A 20,284-nucleotide genomic window follows, 5' to 3' on the forward strand; every position below is an offset into this window, starting at 1 on the left:
CCAAGCCCACCACTAAAACATGTCTCTAAGCACCACATCTCCATGGTTTGGGAACACTTTCAGGGATGGTGAATTCACACCTCATTGGAAAGCCTGTTCAATGCTTGAGCACCATTCCAATGAATAATTCTTTCCTAATGTCCAGTCTTCCAACCCAAATGATCCTATGGCTTAAGGGAAGGCAGCCCAGGACCTGGCTAAACTGGTACTGTGTGACAAGGCCCAGATGGCACACTGTGATGAGCCAGTGTCACCACAGGGTGCCACTGTCTCTCCAGGTACCAGACAGCTGGATGGACAGACAGATTTTCTGTTTGTCCTTCCTGGAAGACCACACACCATGCCCATGTTTTCACTGCTAACTTTGAGTGCCACCAGAAGTGGTTCTATGCTTGAGCTGGGGTGCTCTGTCTCTTTGACAAGAGCTGAGCTTGGGCAGCTGAAAGCACCCCTAAAATCAGGCTGCTGCCATGCATGGAACAAGGCTCCTTCTCCTACACTAGAGACACGGACAGGGTGTGTGAGAGGGCTGAGATGCAGAGGGGGCCCAGGCTGCTTGCTGGTCTGACCTCACCTGAGCACCACACTCCTGAATATCCAACCATACCACTAGGATTTTGCAGACTTGTGGCTTCTTGCGGCCCAGGAAGAGCCCTAGAGAGTGAATTCCCCTTGAAAGAAACAAGACAGAGACACAGGAGTGCAGTCCAGGTGGTATCCTGTGGTACAAATTTATGCCCAGCACTAGAAATCAGTAGGCTGGAAGAACAGCTCTGAAACAAGACAGGCACATCTGTCCCTGCAGCTGCTCAGCACCTCAACAGCAAAGCAGTTTCAGATCAGAAGTAATATCCTGTTCAGTAGACTGATCTAATAAAAGTTGAAAGAGTATTTGAGAGAGATAAAATGTCTCAGAAGAGTGGAATTTGGTGACTACATGAAGGTGTAATGCTGTTCTGGACACCATGTCTGCATCTTCCATCTCTGACACCTGCAAGGCAGGTGAGTACAGCAACAAGTGCCAGCTTTCCATGGGGCCCCCAAGGTTGCATCAAGGCTGCTGAACATCACCTCTTGTCCTGCCTCAGCCCAGCAACACCAAGAGACCCAGCAAGGACAGAGGGAGTGAGCCCTGCCTTCTTTAGGTGCTGGCTGGAGCAGATGAGGCACAGAGCAGCAGTACTCAGCTGAAGTGGAAGGATGTGTGCAGCTGAGGACACGGAGCAGTCCTTGGAGGTGGGAAGAGGGAAGTTATGTTTCCCACACCATGTGGGGGCTGACAGGCAGGGCTGGTTAATTCAAAGGAGCAGAAGTGTGGATGCCCTACCTCCTGTTTCTCACGAGCAGTGAGGAAGGCAGAGCTAAAGTGTCTTGGTCCTTGCAGTGGCTCCCAGCAGTCTCCTGACCATGAAATAGCTTTTGGATCTGGTGTCCCAAATACTGGGCTCTAGCCTCAGACTGAATCAGATGGGAAAAGCAGGTGGATTGGAAAGCAAAGTCTCTCCTTCTGATACAGTTATGTGGGAGGTAACACATTCAACTAGTTAGTGCCTGAGGCTACAAGTGAGAAGACATGGATTTTACTTGTCTGTTACCAAGGCACTTCTTAGGCAGAAACACTCCACCTCTCTCTAACCAGAAGTGTCCCTTCTGTAACTCGGAGATCTTGGTGTCAGTCAAGCCTTTGAGCTTGGATCCATAAATGGAATGTGCCAAAATATTGCAACATATCATTAACCTGAGCGACAGTGTGAAATGAGACAAGCTAAGGACTGGCTTCTCCAGATGTCATTCCAAAGGCGTGACATCAGCATGAAAACCTGTTTCAACCCAGTGGAAAATGAGAAGAATAGGGCTGAGGCAGGCAAGTCTCCAGGTACAACCCCTTCATGAGGCTTGCTGAGGAGTAGCTGGAAAATTTGACCTAAGAAGAGGATCAAGCAGATTTAAGCCAAGGAAGATCCATCTGTGTGTGAGGAGGGCCTGGAACCCTCTGTGTACAGTGTTTGCTAGAGCAGAACAAGCAAACTTGACCAAGGTAGGGATCTTCTAAAGAGATGTAGGCTCTGTACAGCAAACTTCAGTGTAGCAAAAGCCTTTCATTCCTACAGAAGCAAACCCTGCAGCCACAGGTGAGCCACAGGTAGAAACCCGTGCCAGAATGTATCCTCCAGTCCTTGCAATGACTCAGATAAAAAACATTCTCCTTGAAACTTCCCTGTCAGTCAGTTCTTACTGCTCAGAATAACGTGCTGGTGCTTAGCTGGTTATTTCCTTTAATTTCCTACATAAATCTTGGCTCATTTGTCACATTCGCTTCCTTGTTTACGATACTGAGCGCCTCTTTTGTCCGTCTGGTATTGGCACCTCGAAATCCTGCTAATTATTGATTGCATTTCCCTTCAGCAGCTGTTGTCCAAGCTACGCCGAGTTTCTTCAGTCATCTTTGAACTCTCCTTACAAGCCAAACTCACATGTTGTTAATCATTCTCCCCTGCAGGAATTTATTATCGGATCTCCCTAATTATTAACCGCCCTGCCTTGCATCCTGAGGCCATACAGAACTCCCGCGGAGCTGTATCGTGCTGGCCGCCCGGAGCAGTGCGACGGTGGGTGCAGGATGACAGAGCGCTCGTTCTGGGATGGGATCGGGCTGGAAAGGGCAGAGCCTGCCCTGCACGGGCAGAACCGAGACCGCGGGACCTGCCCAGTCCCGGGGTAACCTCCCTGCCCGCCGCCTACGCTCTCCGCTGGGCTGGAGACCCACAGGTGTGTGGGGAACGGGGCGCCTTTAAAGCGCGGCGGACCCGCCCCCTTAGTCCCGCCTCCCGGCCCTTTCTATTGGCTCGCTCTCCTACTTCTTTCGGGTCCTTTGGCAGGACCCGCTCTCTGATTGGCCCAGCCGCGGACCTCTCGGGGACCGTCTCTCAATAGCGACCCTGGGCTCGGCCGATAAGTCCCGGCTGTGGCGGCCGCGTCTCCGCCTGGCTGCGCGGCGCTGCGCTCCGGCCTCCCTTCAGCGACGCTCCCTGGCTGAGGGGAGCGGCAGGGCCGGCGCTGGGATGGCGGGGCCGGGACCCCGGGACTGAGCGGCGGCGGTGGGAGCGGGGCTGGGTACGAACGGGACCCGGTGGGTACGGACGGAGCGGGGCCGCGGAGGGTGGCAGTGGGGAGGGAGGGAGGCAGCGACACTGCCGCGCCTCAGAGAGGGGCGGCGAGGCCGTGTTGCGCGGGGGCCGCGGGCCTCCGGGGGCCTCCTAGAGCCCCATGGCCGGAGCCTCCGGGGCACCCCTGACCCGCTGAAGGCTGGGCTGCAACTGCAGCGGGGCTCAGCTGCTCCTGTGAGACAGGCGGCGCCTCCTCGCCAGCCTGGAACCGAGTGACCGCGCTCTGCTACTTTCCTTGCGTGTTGTGCACCCGCCTTCCACAGGAATCAAAACCAAAACAGAAAAAACCCCGCGATATGTATTTCTGTAATCCACCTCTGGGCCATGGTTCTCTGTCTCTAAGGGTTTGGGCTTATTGTTTATACTTCTGCTTTTGGTATTTTTCTTTTTTTTTCTTTTTTTTCTCCCTCGTTGCAGTTCCTTTCTTTTTAAGCTTAGGTCAGAACGAGATGTGAGTGAAACTGGAAGGGAACGCCTCAGTTACTGAGGGAAAATCCCTGTCTTAAATTCTAAGAGTGAAATGAAAAAAGCAACTCTTGTGACCAAAAAAAAAAAAAAAAAAAAGGCTATTTTTTTGTTTTTTTTTTTTTTTTTTTTTGTTGGTGGTGGTGGTGGGCTTGGTTTTGGTTTTTTGATTTTTTTTCTTTTTTGGTTTGTTTTTTTTTTTTACTTGTATTGTTCTGGGGTATTTTTAAGCGCTTAAGTTACTGAAGTAACAGTTTTATTATTTGAGCAGGGATCTGGTCGGTGCAGTTTTTATTGCACAAATACAGTATCATAAGAAGCAGTCTTAATCCTATCATGATCTGTACTTAAGAGACTTTCTCATGCTGCTTGCAGAAAGACAGAAAAGCTTCGATTTTTTATTACGGGTGCGACTTGTGCAGGTAATTCACCTTTCTGTAGGTGTGCTTGGAAGGAACAGACAATACCAATGATGAGGTCTGAATTTCACTGAGCTCTGGAATTACAATGCCATGATTCAAGGATCAGTATGCATTGGTGAGATAACATTTCCGTGAAGGTGCAGCAGAGCCCTTCCCAGTGCTCTGTCACTGCAGCCCAGGAATCATGCCCATGTTTCTTAGTCTGAATGCAGCTTGTCCAGGGCCTGGACTGAGGAACTGGCCTTTACCAAATCAGCCTGACTTCATCTGGAGTGTAGGAAAACATGTTATTTTGTGTTCTGGTCTACAGAGCTGCCTGCTGGATGAAAAGGGGAGACCATGACAGCAGCACTGGTTTCTTTCCACGTGGCTCTGGGGTGATTTTACCCCCCATGGCCTGGGCTGGCTGAAGCAGGCAGTCCCGTGGAGGCAGGGTGTGGTGAGTGAACTCTTGGATATGCTCAACTGACAGGACTTATTTAGGACTAGACAGGGCAAGGACAGTGCTGAAAGGAGCAGTATTGCTGATCCCTAGTTGGATCCTTTCCATCAATTCCTGGTCCTGTTGCTGTGTGATTTTTGCTGTTGATTTGGACAGGAGTGGGCCAGTTCTCCAGCTCCTTGCTGTAGGCCTTAGCTATTACAAAAGCATGACCACAGTGCTGTCTGTCTGGTGGCCTTGGCTGCCCTCTCTTATCACGTTGGCTGTTCTGTTGCTCTGCTTTGTGTACACTTTATGTGGGGAGGAAGAATACAAGTACCAGGCTGTAGTGAGCAGCCTGGCTGAGAGGTGAGCTTGATTCTGCTTTGCCCTTTGAAACCTCGTGACTGGACTTCTGTTACATGTGGCCAACCCCTCTCCTTATCAGCAGCTGCTGTTGTGTGATAGTGGTGGCTTCTGGTGAAAAGTAATGGAGTCTGCTTGCTCTTTTCATAAGAAGTTGTTTTGCTAATGTAAATCTCTCTCAGCTTTATACTTGAGTTCTTTTCAGTGTGACAGGCAGATGGAATTCTTTGTCCCAGAAGAGCTACTAGGAGGTTGTGATGGTTCACAGTTGATAATGTTATTCTGCCCGTGGTCTGTGAGGTTCTTCTTTACTTTTCCCCAGCTTTTTAAAAAATCATGTAGAAATGTTTCTGTGGTGGCAAATGTGACTGTTCTTGACCTCAGCTGTACTGACATGTAGTGATGTTACAGAGGAAGAGAGCGGAGCAGAATTGTTCAGAGAAAATTCTTCTCTTAGCAGTTCAGAGAAGTGAGTAGCTGGAGGGAAGAGAGGACATTTCCAGAGACGAGTTTGGAATGCGAAGGTCATTTTCTGAAACTTCTACTTAGAAGTAAAATTTTTTGGCCCAGGCATTGCCTTCTTCGAGCAAAGCTGCTCCTTCCACATCTGTGTGCTTATTTACTGTGATGCCTCTCGTGCAGCCCAGCATACAGTAGTCACAAAAGAAAATCCCAGCTCAGGCAGTGTCTGGCAGCAGGGCTGAATCAAAGGGAAAGTTTGTTGGCTGAGGAATGGATGATTCCCTTGCCCCTTAGAGAACCTGGGAAGAGTGTCAGCCTCTGAAGAGAAAGAAGCGCCCAAGACTGACAGTCTCAAGCAAGTCTCTAAAGAAGGTGCTGCTGAACTCTGAAAGCTCAGCAGATGACACAGGGCTGTGCTGTTGCTTTCCAGCTTGTGACTCATTCAGAACCTCTAAGGGAAAATACCTTCTGAGCCCTGTCATGGGGGCTGTCAGTTTTCACCACGCAAGTCAGGACTGGAGTCAAACAGGGAGAATTTTTTTAAAATAAATCCTGGATTAGCTATAACACACAGACTGTTCAAGTGCTGTCCCTGGCAATGTGCATCTTTAAGATGCTGGCTGTCAGAGATTTATCATTTCTGCATCTGTGGGTTGTCTATGATCTCTCTTTTGGGGATTGTCAGGAGGGGTGATTGCACCCTGTGTTTGTATTCAGCTTGTAACTACTGAAGTACCTTAACAGTCAGGATTCTACTTTAGGGTGGGAAGAGAGTTGCTCAAAAATAGAATAGTTCTGGTGTCTTGCAGAGGGTTAGAAAAAGAATGCTGCATGTTGGTTTTTGCCAGTGTTGGGTTTGAAAGGTAAAGACTGTACAGTTCCTTTAGGTGGGTGTATGTGAGGCTCTCCCTGCTCTCAGACTTCAGAGTTGGTAACAGCAGTGGGGTTTTGGGAGGGACTTTCATTTTTTTTCTTTGGAGTTTTGATTTAATTTTTTCTTTGATTTCTTTGAAAGCAAGTTATTGGCTATCACTTCTTGATCTTGGGACCAAGAATAAATGTCCTGGTGTAAAGTAGGGTTTTTGTCTCTGTCTGATGATGCCGTACATTGCTGTTGAGTCTTGATTTCTTCTAGGAATCTGCCAGAGCTCAAAGAATGACAAAATTTAATCCCACATGGCACCATTTGAAGGTGCTTGTTACTCTGATATCAAAGTGTGGTTTTGTACTGACCAACCTAATGGCTGTGTGCAGACTTAGGGCAGGTGGCATTTCATTGTGTAATGCAGTCTTTGACATGATGATAATTGGCTGTACCAAGCAGGAAGCAGTTGTGCAGGGGCTTAATGTCAAGGATGTGTTTTTTTAGCTGTGACTCACAACTGATTTAATATTGCTTTTTTTCCCTCTGCTGTGGTTGTCTTGCTCTGTTTGATCTGGACCAGAAGGAGGACAGGATGTTCCAGTCCATGATGTCTGTGATGACATTCTCTGTGTCTGACAACATCACACATTCGACTGCCCTGGTGACAGCGCTGGATAATGTGACAACTCTCTCCCCAGTGACAACGCACGTGATCAATGACACCAACATCACTGTGCCGCACAAGTGCCTGCTGCTGCTCTATGAAGACATTGGGAAGTCCAGGTGAGTTGGAGGAAATGGTCTGACCCTGGACCAAGGGAAAGAGCTTCATTTGTTTCTCAGTTTGATTGAGAAGGGATCAGGGCTGGTGCCTTCCTTTCTAGAGGCTGAAGATCAGGGATAAAACCTGTTTTATTTACTTTTTGCAGAGTCCGCTACTGGGATCTTCTGCTCCTGGTTCCCAATGTGCTTTTCTTTATGTTTCTCCTCTGGAAGCTGCCCTCTGCCAGGGCCAAAATCCGGGTCACTTCCAGCCCAATCTTCACTACATTCTACATACTAGTGAGTACCACTCTGTGCCATTGAACTGAGTGTTATTTTTATTATCACTCATGAACAATATCACTGAACTAGTGGAGAGAGCCTAGACCAGCTCTTGCAAGGATAAAATCTGCTTTCCCTGCTTTCAGTCTGCTAGTTGAAGGTGTACTACAAGAAGTAGACATTTTTTTCACAGTTTGAATTCAGCTTTTAATAGGTTTTGGGGCCAGATCTGCTGGATTTTGTTCTCCTGTGATGATTTCACTTTTTCCTTTTCCTTTTTTCTTTTCTTGCTTTGATGTCTTGGAAAGTAGTATCTTATGCTTTCTTTGCTCCTTGCAGTAAGTAGCATGGGACACAAACCCAGCTTTCCATTGAGGTAGTGAAAGGAGAATAATTTGTGTCAAATTGTTGAAAAGCTTGGTCATCTGCTGGAGAAAATGGTTATGAGACAGAGTTCTGGTTAGTCTGGGAAGGTAGAAACCCAACCCTCTTAGTTTTTCACATCATGTCAAAGTGGCCCTGACTAGATATTCTTTATTGTTCTTAAGGTGGAGACAATATTCAGTACAGTTACAGTTGACAAACATCAAAGATCTTGCTGTTCTCCTCTCACCAGTCCTGTGATGCCCTGTGATATTGCTTATAGGACGTCATAAATGCAGCTAAGGGCTTACCTGAATTTGTTTAAAAATACCATTCAGAAGCTTTTTGATATCCTGGCTTGCCCTTGTAGCCTCACCTGAATCTTTGTTGGCCCTTTCAAGCCAGGAGTTGGGGTTTTGGGCTTCGGCACAGTTTTATATGACCAGGTATACACACAAATGTTTCAACCTTTTAAAAATATTATTTTCCCTTTCCAGTCTGGATTTAAACCTTCCTACCTGTTTGCAGTAATGCACATTGGCACAGCTTTGTGCCAAAGGCTTTGAAACACAACTCTCGATAAACCAAAGGGAGGAAAGTGAACTGACTTAATGCTCTGGATGGCAACTCAGCCCCACACAGCTGCTCTCTCACTCCCCCTCACTGGAACAGGGGAGAGAATCAGAAGAATAAAAGTGAGAGAACTTGTGGGTTGAGATAGAGTTTAATAAGCCAAAGCAAAAGCTTTGCGCACAGAGAAAGCAAAGCAAGGCATTCACTTACCACTTTCCATGGGCAGGCAGGTGTTTAGCTGTTTCCAGGAAAGCAGGGTTCCATCACATGTGATGGTTACTGGGGAAGACAAACACCATTACTCTGAAAGTCTTTTCCTTCCTCCTTCTTCCTGTCTTTATGTACTGAGCATGATGCCATATGGGATATTCCTTGGGCCAGCTGTCCCCTCTTAACTTGTGCACCTCCAGCCAACTTGTTGCTGGAGTGAGATGAGAGGCAAAAATTGTCTTACATTCTGTGTAGGTGCAGTGCAGCAGTAATGAAAACATTTGTGTTATCAACACAGTTTTCAGCACAAAAATCCTAAACACAGCCCCATACCAGCTACTGTGAAGGAAACTTCCTCTATCCCAGCCAAATCCAACACCCAGTCTTAGAGGAAAATGCTTTAACTCAGTTTCATACTAATTTCTCGAGTATGTTATTGGGAAATGAAGATGGAAGTGTGTTCTGTGAGGTCTTCCTTTGAACTGGCTGTTTGTCATGTTCTACAGGAGTGCTTTTTGTGGAGTTGGTGATTAATGTGGAGTTAACAGATTGGGAAGAGTCTCTACATGCTTAGAGAGGAAATAAAAAATGTGTGTTCCTCTCCAATGAGCTGTTGCAGCTCCAGAACACCATTATATGCAGGGACCCATCTTTTTTGTCAGTGTTTTGTCATGGAGTTTTCCACCCCAGGAGGGATTGTTATATTCTCTGTTACCATTGCTGTCCCTTCTTCCTCTAAGAGAGAGAAACTCATCTGTGGGTCATTTGTTGGTTCTTTCCATTCTGCAACCACCTTAGAGTCAGCTTGGACTCTTGGTTCTCTGATAGGTTTGGCTGTCTCATACCTTCACCATTAGGATCAGAGTGACATTTAGAGAATACTATCTGGAAAAATTCACTTTCTTAGAGTGTAAGTCTGCACAGTGGAGTGTAGATACATCCAGCTGAGCTCTTAATTGCATAGTGTGGCTGTGACAGCACAGAGAAACTGAGCCTTGCTGAGCTGTCATGCTTCAGTGGTATATGAAGTGAGGTGGGGATCTCTATGTTGCACTCTGCAGCAGGGTAAGATGTTTTAAAGCTGGTGGCTGCAGGTGACTTTTCCTCTGCATTTCTGAGCATTGTCAGTACAGAGTGAGAGAGCTGCAGGTTTAGTTTTGCCACAATTGTGTAGTGTGGTAGTTGGTATTGAGTGGTTTCTGTTATCTGATATGAATGGTTTAGTCACACATACCAACCATTTGGTTTTGTAATTCAGAGGTTTTGTAATGTTTTTTCTGTCTGTTTCTTTTTCTCCTCCCCTGCCCCAGTGGAAGGAAGGGAAGACTAAAGATACTGTTGTAAAGATTGGGTGAAGAACTCTTCAGAGCTTAATCTGACGGCTGAGACAATTGTTCCTTCCTAAATTCCAAGGCACTGCTCCTATCTAATGGGTCTGAGGAATCTTTTTCAGGAAATTAACTCTAGTCTGCTGCAGGAAATTCTTAGTACACATTATCAGCCTGAAAAGCTGACCTGAAAGTGGCGTTCCAGAATGGTTTCTGTTCACTGCTGCATATGTGCCTTTTGACATGAGCTCACATCTGCTCTTTTTTTGCAGGTATTTGTGGTGGCTTTAGTTGGCATTGCCCGAGCTGTTGTCTCCATGACTGTGAGTGCCTCTGATGCTGCCATGGTTGCTGACAAGGTAGGTGCAACACTGACATTAGAGGCTGTGCTTTGTAAACTTCTGATCACAGCAATCTGCTCTGGCTTCCCTCTTACGTGCGTACAAGAAGAATGTGCTTTTTTTTGCAGTACTCTTAGGTATGTGTACTGTGGAATCCTGTTTTGATAGCTGGATCTAAATCATCACAACATCCAGGATTGTAAAACAATGGATTTCCTAAAATAGACACACAAATAGTGGCAGCAAAAGTTTCCTGTTACAGGGATGAAATTAGTCTCTTTTGCAAGAGGTAAACATTCAGATACCTTTAATGGATAGGCAGGACCTGGCCTTTGTTACTCTTGCAGTATTTCAGTGGCTCTTTGAAAATGTTGAAGTTTTTGTATTGTATGCAAATAAAACCAACTTCCCCTTTGAGACTGAGACCTGAACATCCTTGCAACCACTCTGAGCACCAGGTGAACCTTTAGTGAACAGGAAATAATCTTTGTATGTGCTGTTCCTTTGTAGTAATTTGACTTGTAGCAAAATATTACTTAAAAAGCTCTGCAGTACTTGAGCTGTTAGATGAGTCACCTACAGACTACAGGTCATTGGGCTTTATTCTCTGGGATCAGTGTGGTTTCCTTGTTAATCCGTTTAATGTTACTGTCAAAGCATTGTTGCAAGTGGCTGGATGTTTGTAGCGTTTTCCATTCACCTCTGTCCAGCAGATGTAGGTCCAGGACTTGAATAATGAATTAAGAGGTGGAAAGGTGTTTCTCTTCAGCTGTGGTGTTGCTGCTAAGTGCAACAAGTGGGAAATCATGTAGCAGGACAGATACTCTGACTGTTTTTTCTGTAAACCTGTCCAATTCTGTCTATTATATTTCTTTTGCGGTCTCTTATATATATGCACACACACTGTGTATTTGCTGGGATTACAAGTGTCTTATGCAATGCTTCTTAAAATATTACATGTCTTTAAGAGAGTACAATTCAGTGTTCAGAGGTAAAGGGTTAATAAGCCAGAATCTGAGTGCTTGTTCTAGGTTTGGCACTGATTTATTGCACGACTCCCTGAAAAATTGCCTCACCTGCCTTTTTTTGGTCCTGTTTCACCAAATAAAGCATGAGGTTGCAAATGACAGGCTGGAATGGGGGGTGCTTTTTACTTGAAGAATATGCTTTAGATTTAAGGACCAGTAGCTTTGGAAGAGGGCAGAAAACAGAGTTTGTTCAGGCAGATCTACTACTTTAAGAACTGGCCTTGTTTAATATTTTACTTTTGAGGTCATTGTGGGCTTGTGCTCTTTGGGAGCACAGCAGCAAGAACACATTTGAAACAAGTGACAAATCCTTAACTGAGGCAAGCCATGGCCACTTCCTCTCTGTAGAGCTGCTATTTGCTCATTCCCACACAACTGTTCTGTTCCACAGGCAGGAACAGGGCTTGGAACAAGCATGTGATCAGTATCCCTGCAAAGCCATTCAGAGGCTGCTATCCCCTGGAGTTTTGCTTCATTAACTTCAAACTGGTTCCTGGCTTCATCTAATTGTGTTTATCTGGTCTCTGTTATCCCTCAGATCCTATGGGAGATCACAAGGTTCTTCCTTCTGGCGATTGAGCTGAGTGTGGTGATCCTAGGCCTTGCCTTTGGTATGTGTCAGGAGTGCTGTGGTTGTTTCCTGTTGCCTTTCCTTCCACAGAGGTTGCATTTGTAAGTGTATGGTGATGCTGATTGTATAAAGTGAAGAGGCTATAGAATAAATACAAAGGGCAAATTGTGGAGATTTAGTTAGAAGTGGCTGAAGGCCTCATTATACTTACAGATCTATGGTTTGTGTGATTTAAGGGTTTATATTTGCTTGCTTTCTTCTGCACTCATATGATGGAGTATACAGCTTAGGTAAAGATTTTATGCAAAGATCAACAGTCTGATCTTTGCTTCAACCTCATTTTATTTAAGATAGTCCTGTTGGGGGCCCTTCTATCCCCTTCATCCCATCCTTAATTGATTTGATCTATCCTGGTTGCATTCAAATACTTTATCTTCAATTTTTCAGTTATGCAAGTGAAAATGCCTCTCCTTGTGGGTCAGAGGTAGAGGAGGGGGTGGGTGTCGCTGTGGCACATGTCAGTGGGACACATGAGCAGTGCATTTTTCATCTTTTGAGGGCTCATAGAATAATTTAGATTGGAAGGAGCTTTGGAAATTGCCTACTTTAGTATATTCCAGTACAGATTCTCTACCCCAGCCTCCCATCAACTCTTGTCCCTGAAAAGCAGCTTTATAACATCTCAGTGTACTTGTACTTGATGCTGGAGTCATTATTTTTTTTTCCTTTCCTGTAACCCCAGCAGAAGGACTTAGTTGTTTTCTCTTAGTGTGGACAAGAGGAAAGCAAGTTAAAATCTGTTGTTTTGTAAATAGGATTTTTGCCTGTGAAAGGCTCAACACTCCAAATAGGGTTTAGTGAGCTTTAACCTTCCCTTGAAGGCCTCTGGAAATAAAAGTGTTTTCCCTTATTGGTTCTGAAAGGAACTGTTTTTAACTAGTGCTAGGATTACATCCTGAGTCATTTCCATACCCCATAATTACAGGTCACCTGGAGAGCAAGTCGAGCGTGAAGCGTGTGCTGGCAATCACCACTGTGCTGTCTCTGGCATATTCTGTCACCCAGGTGAGTACACTGAAGCAGAAGAATTTGCAAAAGAAGGAACTTTGCTTGAAGTTAAGCAGTCAAGTGTGTGACCCCTATCTGAAAGTGGCAGCTTTGCTCTTTAGATGAGGTTTTGGAGGAAGACTGAATGCTTGTGGCAGTGTATAAGCAGATAGTATCTGCTTGTCTACTTTTCTGCATAAATAGCTCAGGTAAGGTGAAGAAATGAGGTTTGGTTGGATTGCTTTGTTTAGTGAATCTGGGAACAAGAGTGAGGTTTTCCACACCTGAGCCACAAGGTCTGGATCTGGCCTCAAGGGCCATGAAAACCATGTGTTTCCCAAGTAAGGGCAGTGGAGTGCCATTGTCTGCTGCATCTTTGAGAGCTGAGAGCTCTTGCTTCTCTTCAGATTAGCAGCTGCCTTGCTGGCTCAGTTTATTAGGCATGTCTTCATGTCCCTGAACAATGCAATCTGTGTCTGGGTTCATTCTCCTCCTCAGCATGTCAGTGGTCAGCCCATGTCTCTATACTCAGGGCAGTGCCAGAATAACACACAGAGCTTTGTTCTGGGACCAAGCTCTTGGCTGCAGAGGCAGTGAGCTGATCATTACCACATGATAAAGCTGGAGGAGCCTCATAAAATGTCAAGTGTTGGAGCTATATCTGGGTTTGGTAGTGCTTACAAGCACTTGGCTCTCCACTGTCTATATGGGTAACTCCTAAACAAGACAGTGTCCTTTCCCAAGCTGACTGTATTCTGGATGTTTCAGCAGAAAGGTCTACTTTAAAGATGGAAATTAAGCTCTTGGTTTATTTTAGACAGAAAAGTGCTTGCATCCTCTGTCTGCCTCAGTCTCTCTTCTGTAATGTCACTGGTGACAGTTTCCTTCACATGTAGATTCCTGCCACTCTTTCTCTCCTCACTTCTTGTCTGCAGTTTCTTCCTATTCTGTGTGAGTGTAACTTGGTCTGGGCAGGGCTTGGTTGGGTTGGGGGGCAGGCCAACTGTTTTCTGAACTTCTTTAAGCATAGTGTCCCTTGTCCAAGTATGCATTTAAGTGAGGATACAGCTTGTAACAGAACCATGTTGGTGCCACTTCTCTCCTAGGGCACCCTAGAAATCCTGTACCCTGATGCTCACCTCTCAGCAGAAGACTTCAATATCTATGGCCATGGTGGGAGACACTTTTGGCTTGCCAGCTCCTGTTTCTTCTTCCTGGTAAATAGTGGGAATGTGTTATGCACTCTGATAGCTTCTTTGTATTTTCTAAATGGAGCAAGGAGGGTGATCTCAGTACAATAATGCCCTAATCCCCCTCCTACCTCCTGCAGCACAACATGGATGCTTCTCATGTGGTGGGGAAGCTGAAGCAATAAAGGTGCAGTGGCAGTGGTGGAAGCTGTATTCCAGCTGTATTCAGCTGTATTCCAGCTGAGCTCAGATGTTCCTCCCTCCTGTGTCTCTCAGCTGTTTTGTGCTGATGGAGGGGAGTTGTGGGGCCTTCAGTCTGTACTGTGTTTAATGTTAAGGGTTTGTGCCTCTGCCCTGAGACATATAGGGAGTGCATAATACCACACGCCATCCCTGCAAAGATTGCTGAGTTGAGTTGCCAATCAGCCATACAACTGTTGGTTCTTTGTCTCAACAGGTTTATTCCTTGGTGGTGATTCTGCCAAAAACTCCTCTGAAAGACCGGATTTCTTTGCCCTGTAGGTAAACTGTTGTGTTTTCCATAGTATAGATGGATACAGCATCAGGATAAAGCATAGATGGGAGTAAAAGGTTCCTGTGTGTGCTTGTGCTGCAGATGCATTCCATGTCTCAGAGTTTAGATAACATGGCAAAGGACTGGTAACTTATCCCTAGAAAAATTAGTATGTTGTATCTTTTGGAGAGCAGAGTAAGAGCAGTTATACTGCTACTTTAGTAGCTAAACAATTACATTAAGAAAATAAGACCTACTGCTCAGTTAATGATACAGGTATGATGTAAATATATAATCTTCAGAGAGCCTTAAGAAATGGCTTCTTAATAACAGCTTCCTTTGAAATGCACGCATGATGGTAAAGTGTGTGTGCTAGTCATCCCCTGGGAAGGGAAGGCTAAGTAGGAGATGCTCAACAATTTTTATCTAGGCTTTTACTTTTGTAAGTAAATGCTTCTGTTTGTTTGGTTTTTGCTGTTGTTGCAGAATATCTGCAGCTCTCGAATAAAGAGAAGCTGTTATTAAGGTGTTTGTAAGCTCTTATTAAGCTTATTATTGTTACTAAGCTGTTCTCTACCTAGTGTTAACGTTGCTGTGTGGGTATCCTGAGGGAGGGGATCTGTATGTCACATGTCACAGGCACGGGTCCTTGGCCTGATCTGCCTGGTGTCCAGCATACCCTGCTGCTCCTGTTGAGTCCCCTGAGCAGTTTTACTAGTGCTGTACATTGGAAGGGCACAGCTTCTGGTTCAGCTGGGTTTTGTTTAGTTTTCCTTGCAGTCCGTTATGTGCCTGACACTGGTTCCAGATGCTTGCATATTAAATCTTTGCATGTGTTGCTGTAACTTTGCTCTCAAAACCCATCTTGTGTGTGTATATACACATGCAGGAGGGTATGGTTTAGTCCATTTTACCACCATCAATCCTGCCAGCATGGGATAGGAAAATGCAGCCTTAGTTCTTCAGCAGCTTTTAGAGACAAGTTGGTGAGAAGCTTCTGGTGGATTTGGCATCTCCATCAAACAGATTTCCATGGGTCTGGTGTTTGAGGTTGAGCTTCATGTGTGTCTGTGTCTTTCCCACAGCCAGGAAGAGTTTTTATATTTATGCTGGCATTCTGGCGCTGCTGAACCTGGTGCAGGGCCTGGGCAGTGCCCTCCTCTGTGTGGATATCATAGAAGGACTGTGGTATGTACACTGGGGGAGGAGGTCTGCAGCCCCGGATCTTGTGTTGTATCTGAGTGTCCTTAATACTGCCTCTCCCAAAAAAACAAACCTATGGTGTGTTCCTAAGAAGGAATAAACCTGTTGGTTCTGGTTTGTGCCCAAAGACCTCTAAGTAATCAGGAAACTCCCCAGTGGAGAGGTTGTGGAACTTCGTGTGCTGCAGTTGTCTTGAGTTGAGTGAGAATAATAGTGTGAATCCACTGATGAGTGGCCATTAGTAGGTAATAAGAGAGGAAATTGTCTGTTTGTTAGAAATATGGAGACACCCTTATACCTGGAGTCTCGTTCTGCAGGGATCAGTGTCACATCTGTGAGTCAGAATTGGGAGTACTGAGACTGCTCTTCGTCAGACCTTGGGTTTTGGCACAGTTCCCCTGAGTGTCTAGGAGCAGTGACATATGTTGATGACCATGGCTGTTACTTTGCATCAGTTTAAATTTGTTTAGCATGATTTTTCTTGATCTCTGGACACTTTGGAGGGAAATTGAATTCTCCGTGAGGGTGTGAGTGGTGTTACCCAGCTGTATTGTGTTTGAGTACTAAATCCCTTCATGTTCCCTTTTGTTGTCGACAGCTGTGTTGATGCTACCACGTTCCTTTACTTCAGCTTCTTTGCACCTCTCATCTATGTGGCATTCCTGAAAGGCTTCTTTGGGTGAGTAGCCAGGAACAGGAATTTAGATGGGTATATATTGTCATTTAAGTGTTTTGCACTCAGGTTCTCTCAATTTGTACAATAAAGACAGCAATTAGAATGCCAGTTAGAGAACCAGTCTTTCTTTTCTGCCCTTGAAGAATTTCTGTGATCTGGGGCTGCTCACTTCTGTGCAGGGCTCCTTTGTATGCAGAGCTGATGGCTGGATTCCTCACACATTTCAGAGGATCACTTCTTCAGCATCATTTGCAGTACAGAGTTTTTCTGCTGAAGTTGATAGCTAAATGCTTAATGAGGAATTGGGTCCTAGGAGCTTAAACGGTGTTCTGTGTGGGTTTCGGGGTAAATTTGTAGAAAGGATGAGGGCATTCAGTAAGTATTTGGCCGAGGACTCTCGCATGGGCCCAGAATTCGCTAGTGATGGGCCCTGGGAAGGTCGATTCTCAGGCCGGGGTCTCCACCGTGTGGCCACTCGCAGGAACAGCACCTTGCTGGGAAAACGAGTGGTTTAGTGTGTGCTTTAGTCAGGCTTCAAAATAACTAAGAAGATAGTGCTTTTAAAATATAAAAATATACTCTGCATCCCTTTGAAATTAGAAGGGAACATTGTCTGGAGTTAAAGATGATAAGTGCTGATCTACAAGTGTTTGTATTTTGGTTTCCGTGAGGTGTACAGGTAGAACTTGAAGTGTACTCCTGTTCTGACTCATTTTTGTGTCAGTAGCCAGGCTGCTCTGGAGTTCAGTAGTAGGTCGGGTGCTGTTGCCCTCAGTAATTCAAAGCTCCCAAAGATGAGAACTCTTCCCACATAGAATCAGGATTTTTATTTCTCTTAAGTGACTTCATCCAAAGCTTAATTTAGCATTACTTTATGGCAATTACTTTGCCACAAATTTCTAGACCGAAAGCTCATTTAAAGAGTGTTTGAGGTCTGAATGCACAATTTCTTAATGCTGATCAGTTTCAGCTAAGGATAGGTGGCTGTGATACCCCATTGGTAAAACATGCATCTTAAATCTTTCATCACTCCAGGTCTGAACCGAAGATCCTTTTCTCCTACAAGTGTCAGGTGGATGAACCTGAGGATGTGGATGTGCACCTACCCCACCCTTATGCTGTTGCCAAGAAGGAAGGAATGGATGCTGGGTTCTACTCAAGCACTCAGATTGACACCACAGCCTACCTGGACGATGTGGCCTCTATGCCATACCACGTGGGCAGCATCAACAGCATAGACAGTGACCGCTGGAAATCCATCAATGCCTGAGGCAGGGCACCTGAATCACACGATGCCTCATTTCTTTCCTTCCAAACTCCCTGATACCACAGCTCTTAGGATGTCCGCTGGAAATCTGTCCTTGGCTACCTGCCATGGCTTTTCTCTTGTCCTTAGGATTTCCAACACCTATTGTGGAACTAAGTTGGCAGCCCAAACCCTTTTGGGAAGAGCACTTTCTGTTGCTACATGAAAACAATGTAGAGCGGTTTTGTTCATAAACCTTTAAACACTGAACTTTCCTGATCTTCCATGTTCCAGATGTGAGTATGACCCAGAAGATGGCCCTGGCTGGCACCTCTTCCTTTTCAGTGACTGAAAGCACTTGTTTCTCACTTAGAGCAATGGTGTTTAGGGTTGAGGGTGCTGATTTGACTGCTGTATTGTACATATATAGAAAGATTTTGGTAGTTGAAACCAAAGATGATGTTCCTGGGCTAAGCAGCATGGCTGACTGTGTCTTGCCCTCATCAGACACTATCACCACCTGTGCAACAGCATAGGTGGTGATAGTGTCTGATGAGGGAAGCTGGTCACTGGAGCTCACCCTTGGTTTCAGCTAACACTGTTGAAAATTGTGAGTTGGAGTTGCTAGTGGTTAAAAGGAATGTTCTCTGTGTGTGGGGAAGAAGAGGTATGAAATGGAATGAACTGTTTGTTCTCTATGCCCAGACAACGTTTGAAGACTGGTAGTCCATAGCATGGATGTGAAGTGACTGAACAGTAGGGAGACAGAAGGACAAACAGTGCTGCAGTCTAGCCGAGCTGAAGGAGCTGTGAACCAGTCTCTGGAGGCCGTAGTGCTGTGCATTTGAGCTCACAGGAAAATCTAAGTAACAGCACTGAATCAGGGCTGAGTTTCAGGGGTAAAACCTTTGGGGTGGGTGTGTTTTCCATCTGCACCCTGCTTCATGGCTTTGGCAGGGGCTCGGAGAGTGCTGTGAAGGAGGAAGGTGACTCTGCAGATGAAGGCTCCAGAGACATTCAGGTGCTTGAGGCAGAGCAGAAGCCTATGATGAGTCTGAGCTGTCAGAATTTAGTGACTGGAAACTCAGACACCTTAGGTGTGCTAGAATCAAGCTGGCTGGTGTGCTGCAGTGGGAGAGCAGTGGGAGGTGGATGTGTATCTCTGGCAATGTCCTCTTACATTGCAGTTCAGATCCCTGGACTGCTGCTGGTCTGAGTAAGTTTTATGGCTCAATATGTTGAAAATGCTTATGTGCATGTGGGGAGCAGTCCTTTCCAAGACTTCCTGGAACTTCTTATTAACCTCTTCCATGCTGGAAGAGGGACTCCTGTTGTCTGAGCTGTCTGGCATGCAGTTTCAAGATGTGGTGTTCCAATCCAGCAACTGTTCATATAAAGGCTGCATCAGTCTGGTTTCTGGGATATCCTGTGCTTTCCAAGGGTGAAGATGTGTATTTAGATTTGGGGGTGCTTTCCTACCTGAGTCCTCCAGGTAGGTGGAGATCTGCTGTAAGCAGCTTTCCACTAGGGGTGGTAGAAAGAGGGAATTTGCAGTGTTTGGGGACTGTGTGAATCTCTTGCCCCAGCTTACTGCTGTTCCTGAAGAATACTGAGGTAAGAGTTAGCAAGGTGCAGTGTGGAGGTGCTGGTTTGGATCATTAGTAGGTAGAGGATGGTGTTTGCTACCAGGTGTTCCCACCACAGGGAAAGAAAACGTGGGTAAGAACATGAAATTCATATTGGTTGCCAAAACTATGCAGGCCTTTGCTTATCTTATTTTGTTAATGAGCAATGCAGCTTCTCTGTCTGCCTGGGTACTTTGCCCTGCAGGCCTCTAAGTAGCACTGGCACCTTGGAAACAAACAGTGCCCCAACCCCTCACCCCCCTTTTTTTATTTTTATTTTATTTACTTCGGGGGGAAAAAAAGGCTTCCATCTGTCTATGTGCTAGAGGTGAGTAGTTTCTTGCAGGTCACAGCCTGTCACATTTCCATTTCATGCAGTGACTGCAAGGGCTGGATGAGGAGCTGGCTGAGTCAGCCCTTGTCACGTTAGAGAAGTGTTCCATGCTGCTCTGTCACTGCTGTCAGTCAGCCTGAGCCACACTGGACTGCTTGATGTGAAAGGGATGGATGATGTGCTGCCTGAATTGCTGTGCTGCTGCTCCTAATGCTGCTTACAACTCTGATCCTGAGCTGCTGTTGGTTAGAAAGGGTGGGGGAGCCTGCAAAGCTTCCTGGGCCTTGGACAGCGTCAAGAGAGATGAAGATTTCAAAGCAGTTGAGAAATAAAGGAGCTACTGGTTTTCCATCCCAAGGAGTATTTGTTGATTTTCAACACCCTGAGTGAAAGGAATTACCTGCCCTCCTTGGTGATGTGAAGAGCCTGTTATGAATTTGCCTTTTTTACCATCTGAATTCAGTGCTGAAGGATCACCTGTGCAGGTTGCCAACATCCATCCTGTCCTTTGCTGGCAGGACTCCAGTATTTCTGGAATGTCCCATGTTCTGCTGCTGAGGAGCTTCTGCACTAGGTCATGGACTGACCTTCCTCCTGTTATGTATTTATGTATATAAATCTTTGGGCCATCTTAAAGTGGTTCTTGAGCAAAATGTGTTATGTGTGGGGGGTGGTAAAAAGAGAGAAAATATAGAATAAATGTATATTTTTGTTTGTAAAATAAATAAAATTAAGTTTGGCATAAATGGTCATGCTTTATTTCTCAAATGAGACATATTGGGGAGGAAAAATAACATGAAGATTAAAAAAAAATTGCAGAAAG

The 20,284-nt window shown here is 45.6% G+C and overlaps 1 protein-coding gene across 6 annotated transcripts; it reads left to right on the forward strand.

Annotated features, from left to right (window-relative positions):
* The first annotated feature begins 2,365 nt into the window (after positions 1–2,365).
* Positions 2,366–20,207, forward strand: TPRA1 (transmembrane protein adipocyte associated 1). Of its 6 annotated transcripts, none has more exons than XM_059856533.1 (12): positions 2,941–3,130; positions 4,365–4,493; positions 6,749–6,951; positions 7,098–7,230; positions 9,959–10,045; positions 11,594–11,666; positions 12,612–12,691; positions 13,780–13,890; positions 14,321–14,381; positions 15,463–15,565; positions 16,179–16,259; positions 17,292–20,207. In XM_059856533.1, the coding sequence occupies exons 3-12, from the start codon at positions 6,761–6,763 to the stop codon at positions 17,524–17,526; spliced, it is 1,155 nt and encodes a 384-aa protein (XP_059712516.1). In that variant the 5' UTR covers positions 2,941–3,130; positions 4,365–4,493; positions 6,749–6,760; the 3' UTR covers positions 17,527–20,207. The 6 variants fall into 6 exon arrangements, with proteins under 6 accessions (XP_059712522.1, XP_059712521.1, XP_059712520.1 ...); XM_059856534.1 differs by having other exon boundaries at positions 2,941–3,114; XM_059856539.1 differs by lacking the exons at positions 2,941–3,130; positions 4,365–4,493 and adding an exon at positions 2,366–2,609.
* The last annotated feature ends 77 nt before the right edge of the window (positions 20,208–20,284 follow it).

The sequence above is a fragment of the Haemorhous mexicanus genome, chromosome 11 (assembly GCF_027477595.1).
Source record: "Haemorhous mexicanus isolate bHaeMex1 chromosome 11, bHaeMex1.pri, whole genome shotgun sequence".
NCBI lineage: Eukaryota > Metazoa > Chordata > Aves > Passeriformes > Fringillidae > Haemorhous > Haemorhous mexicanus.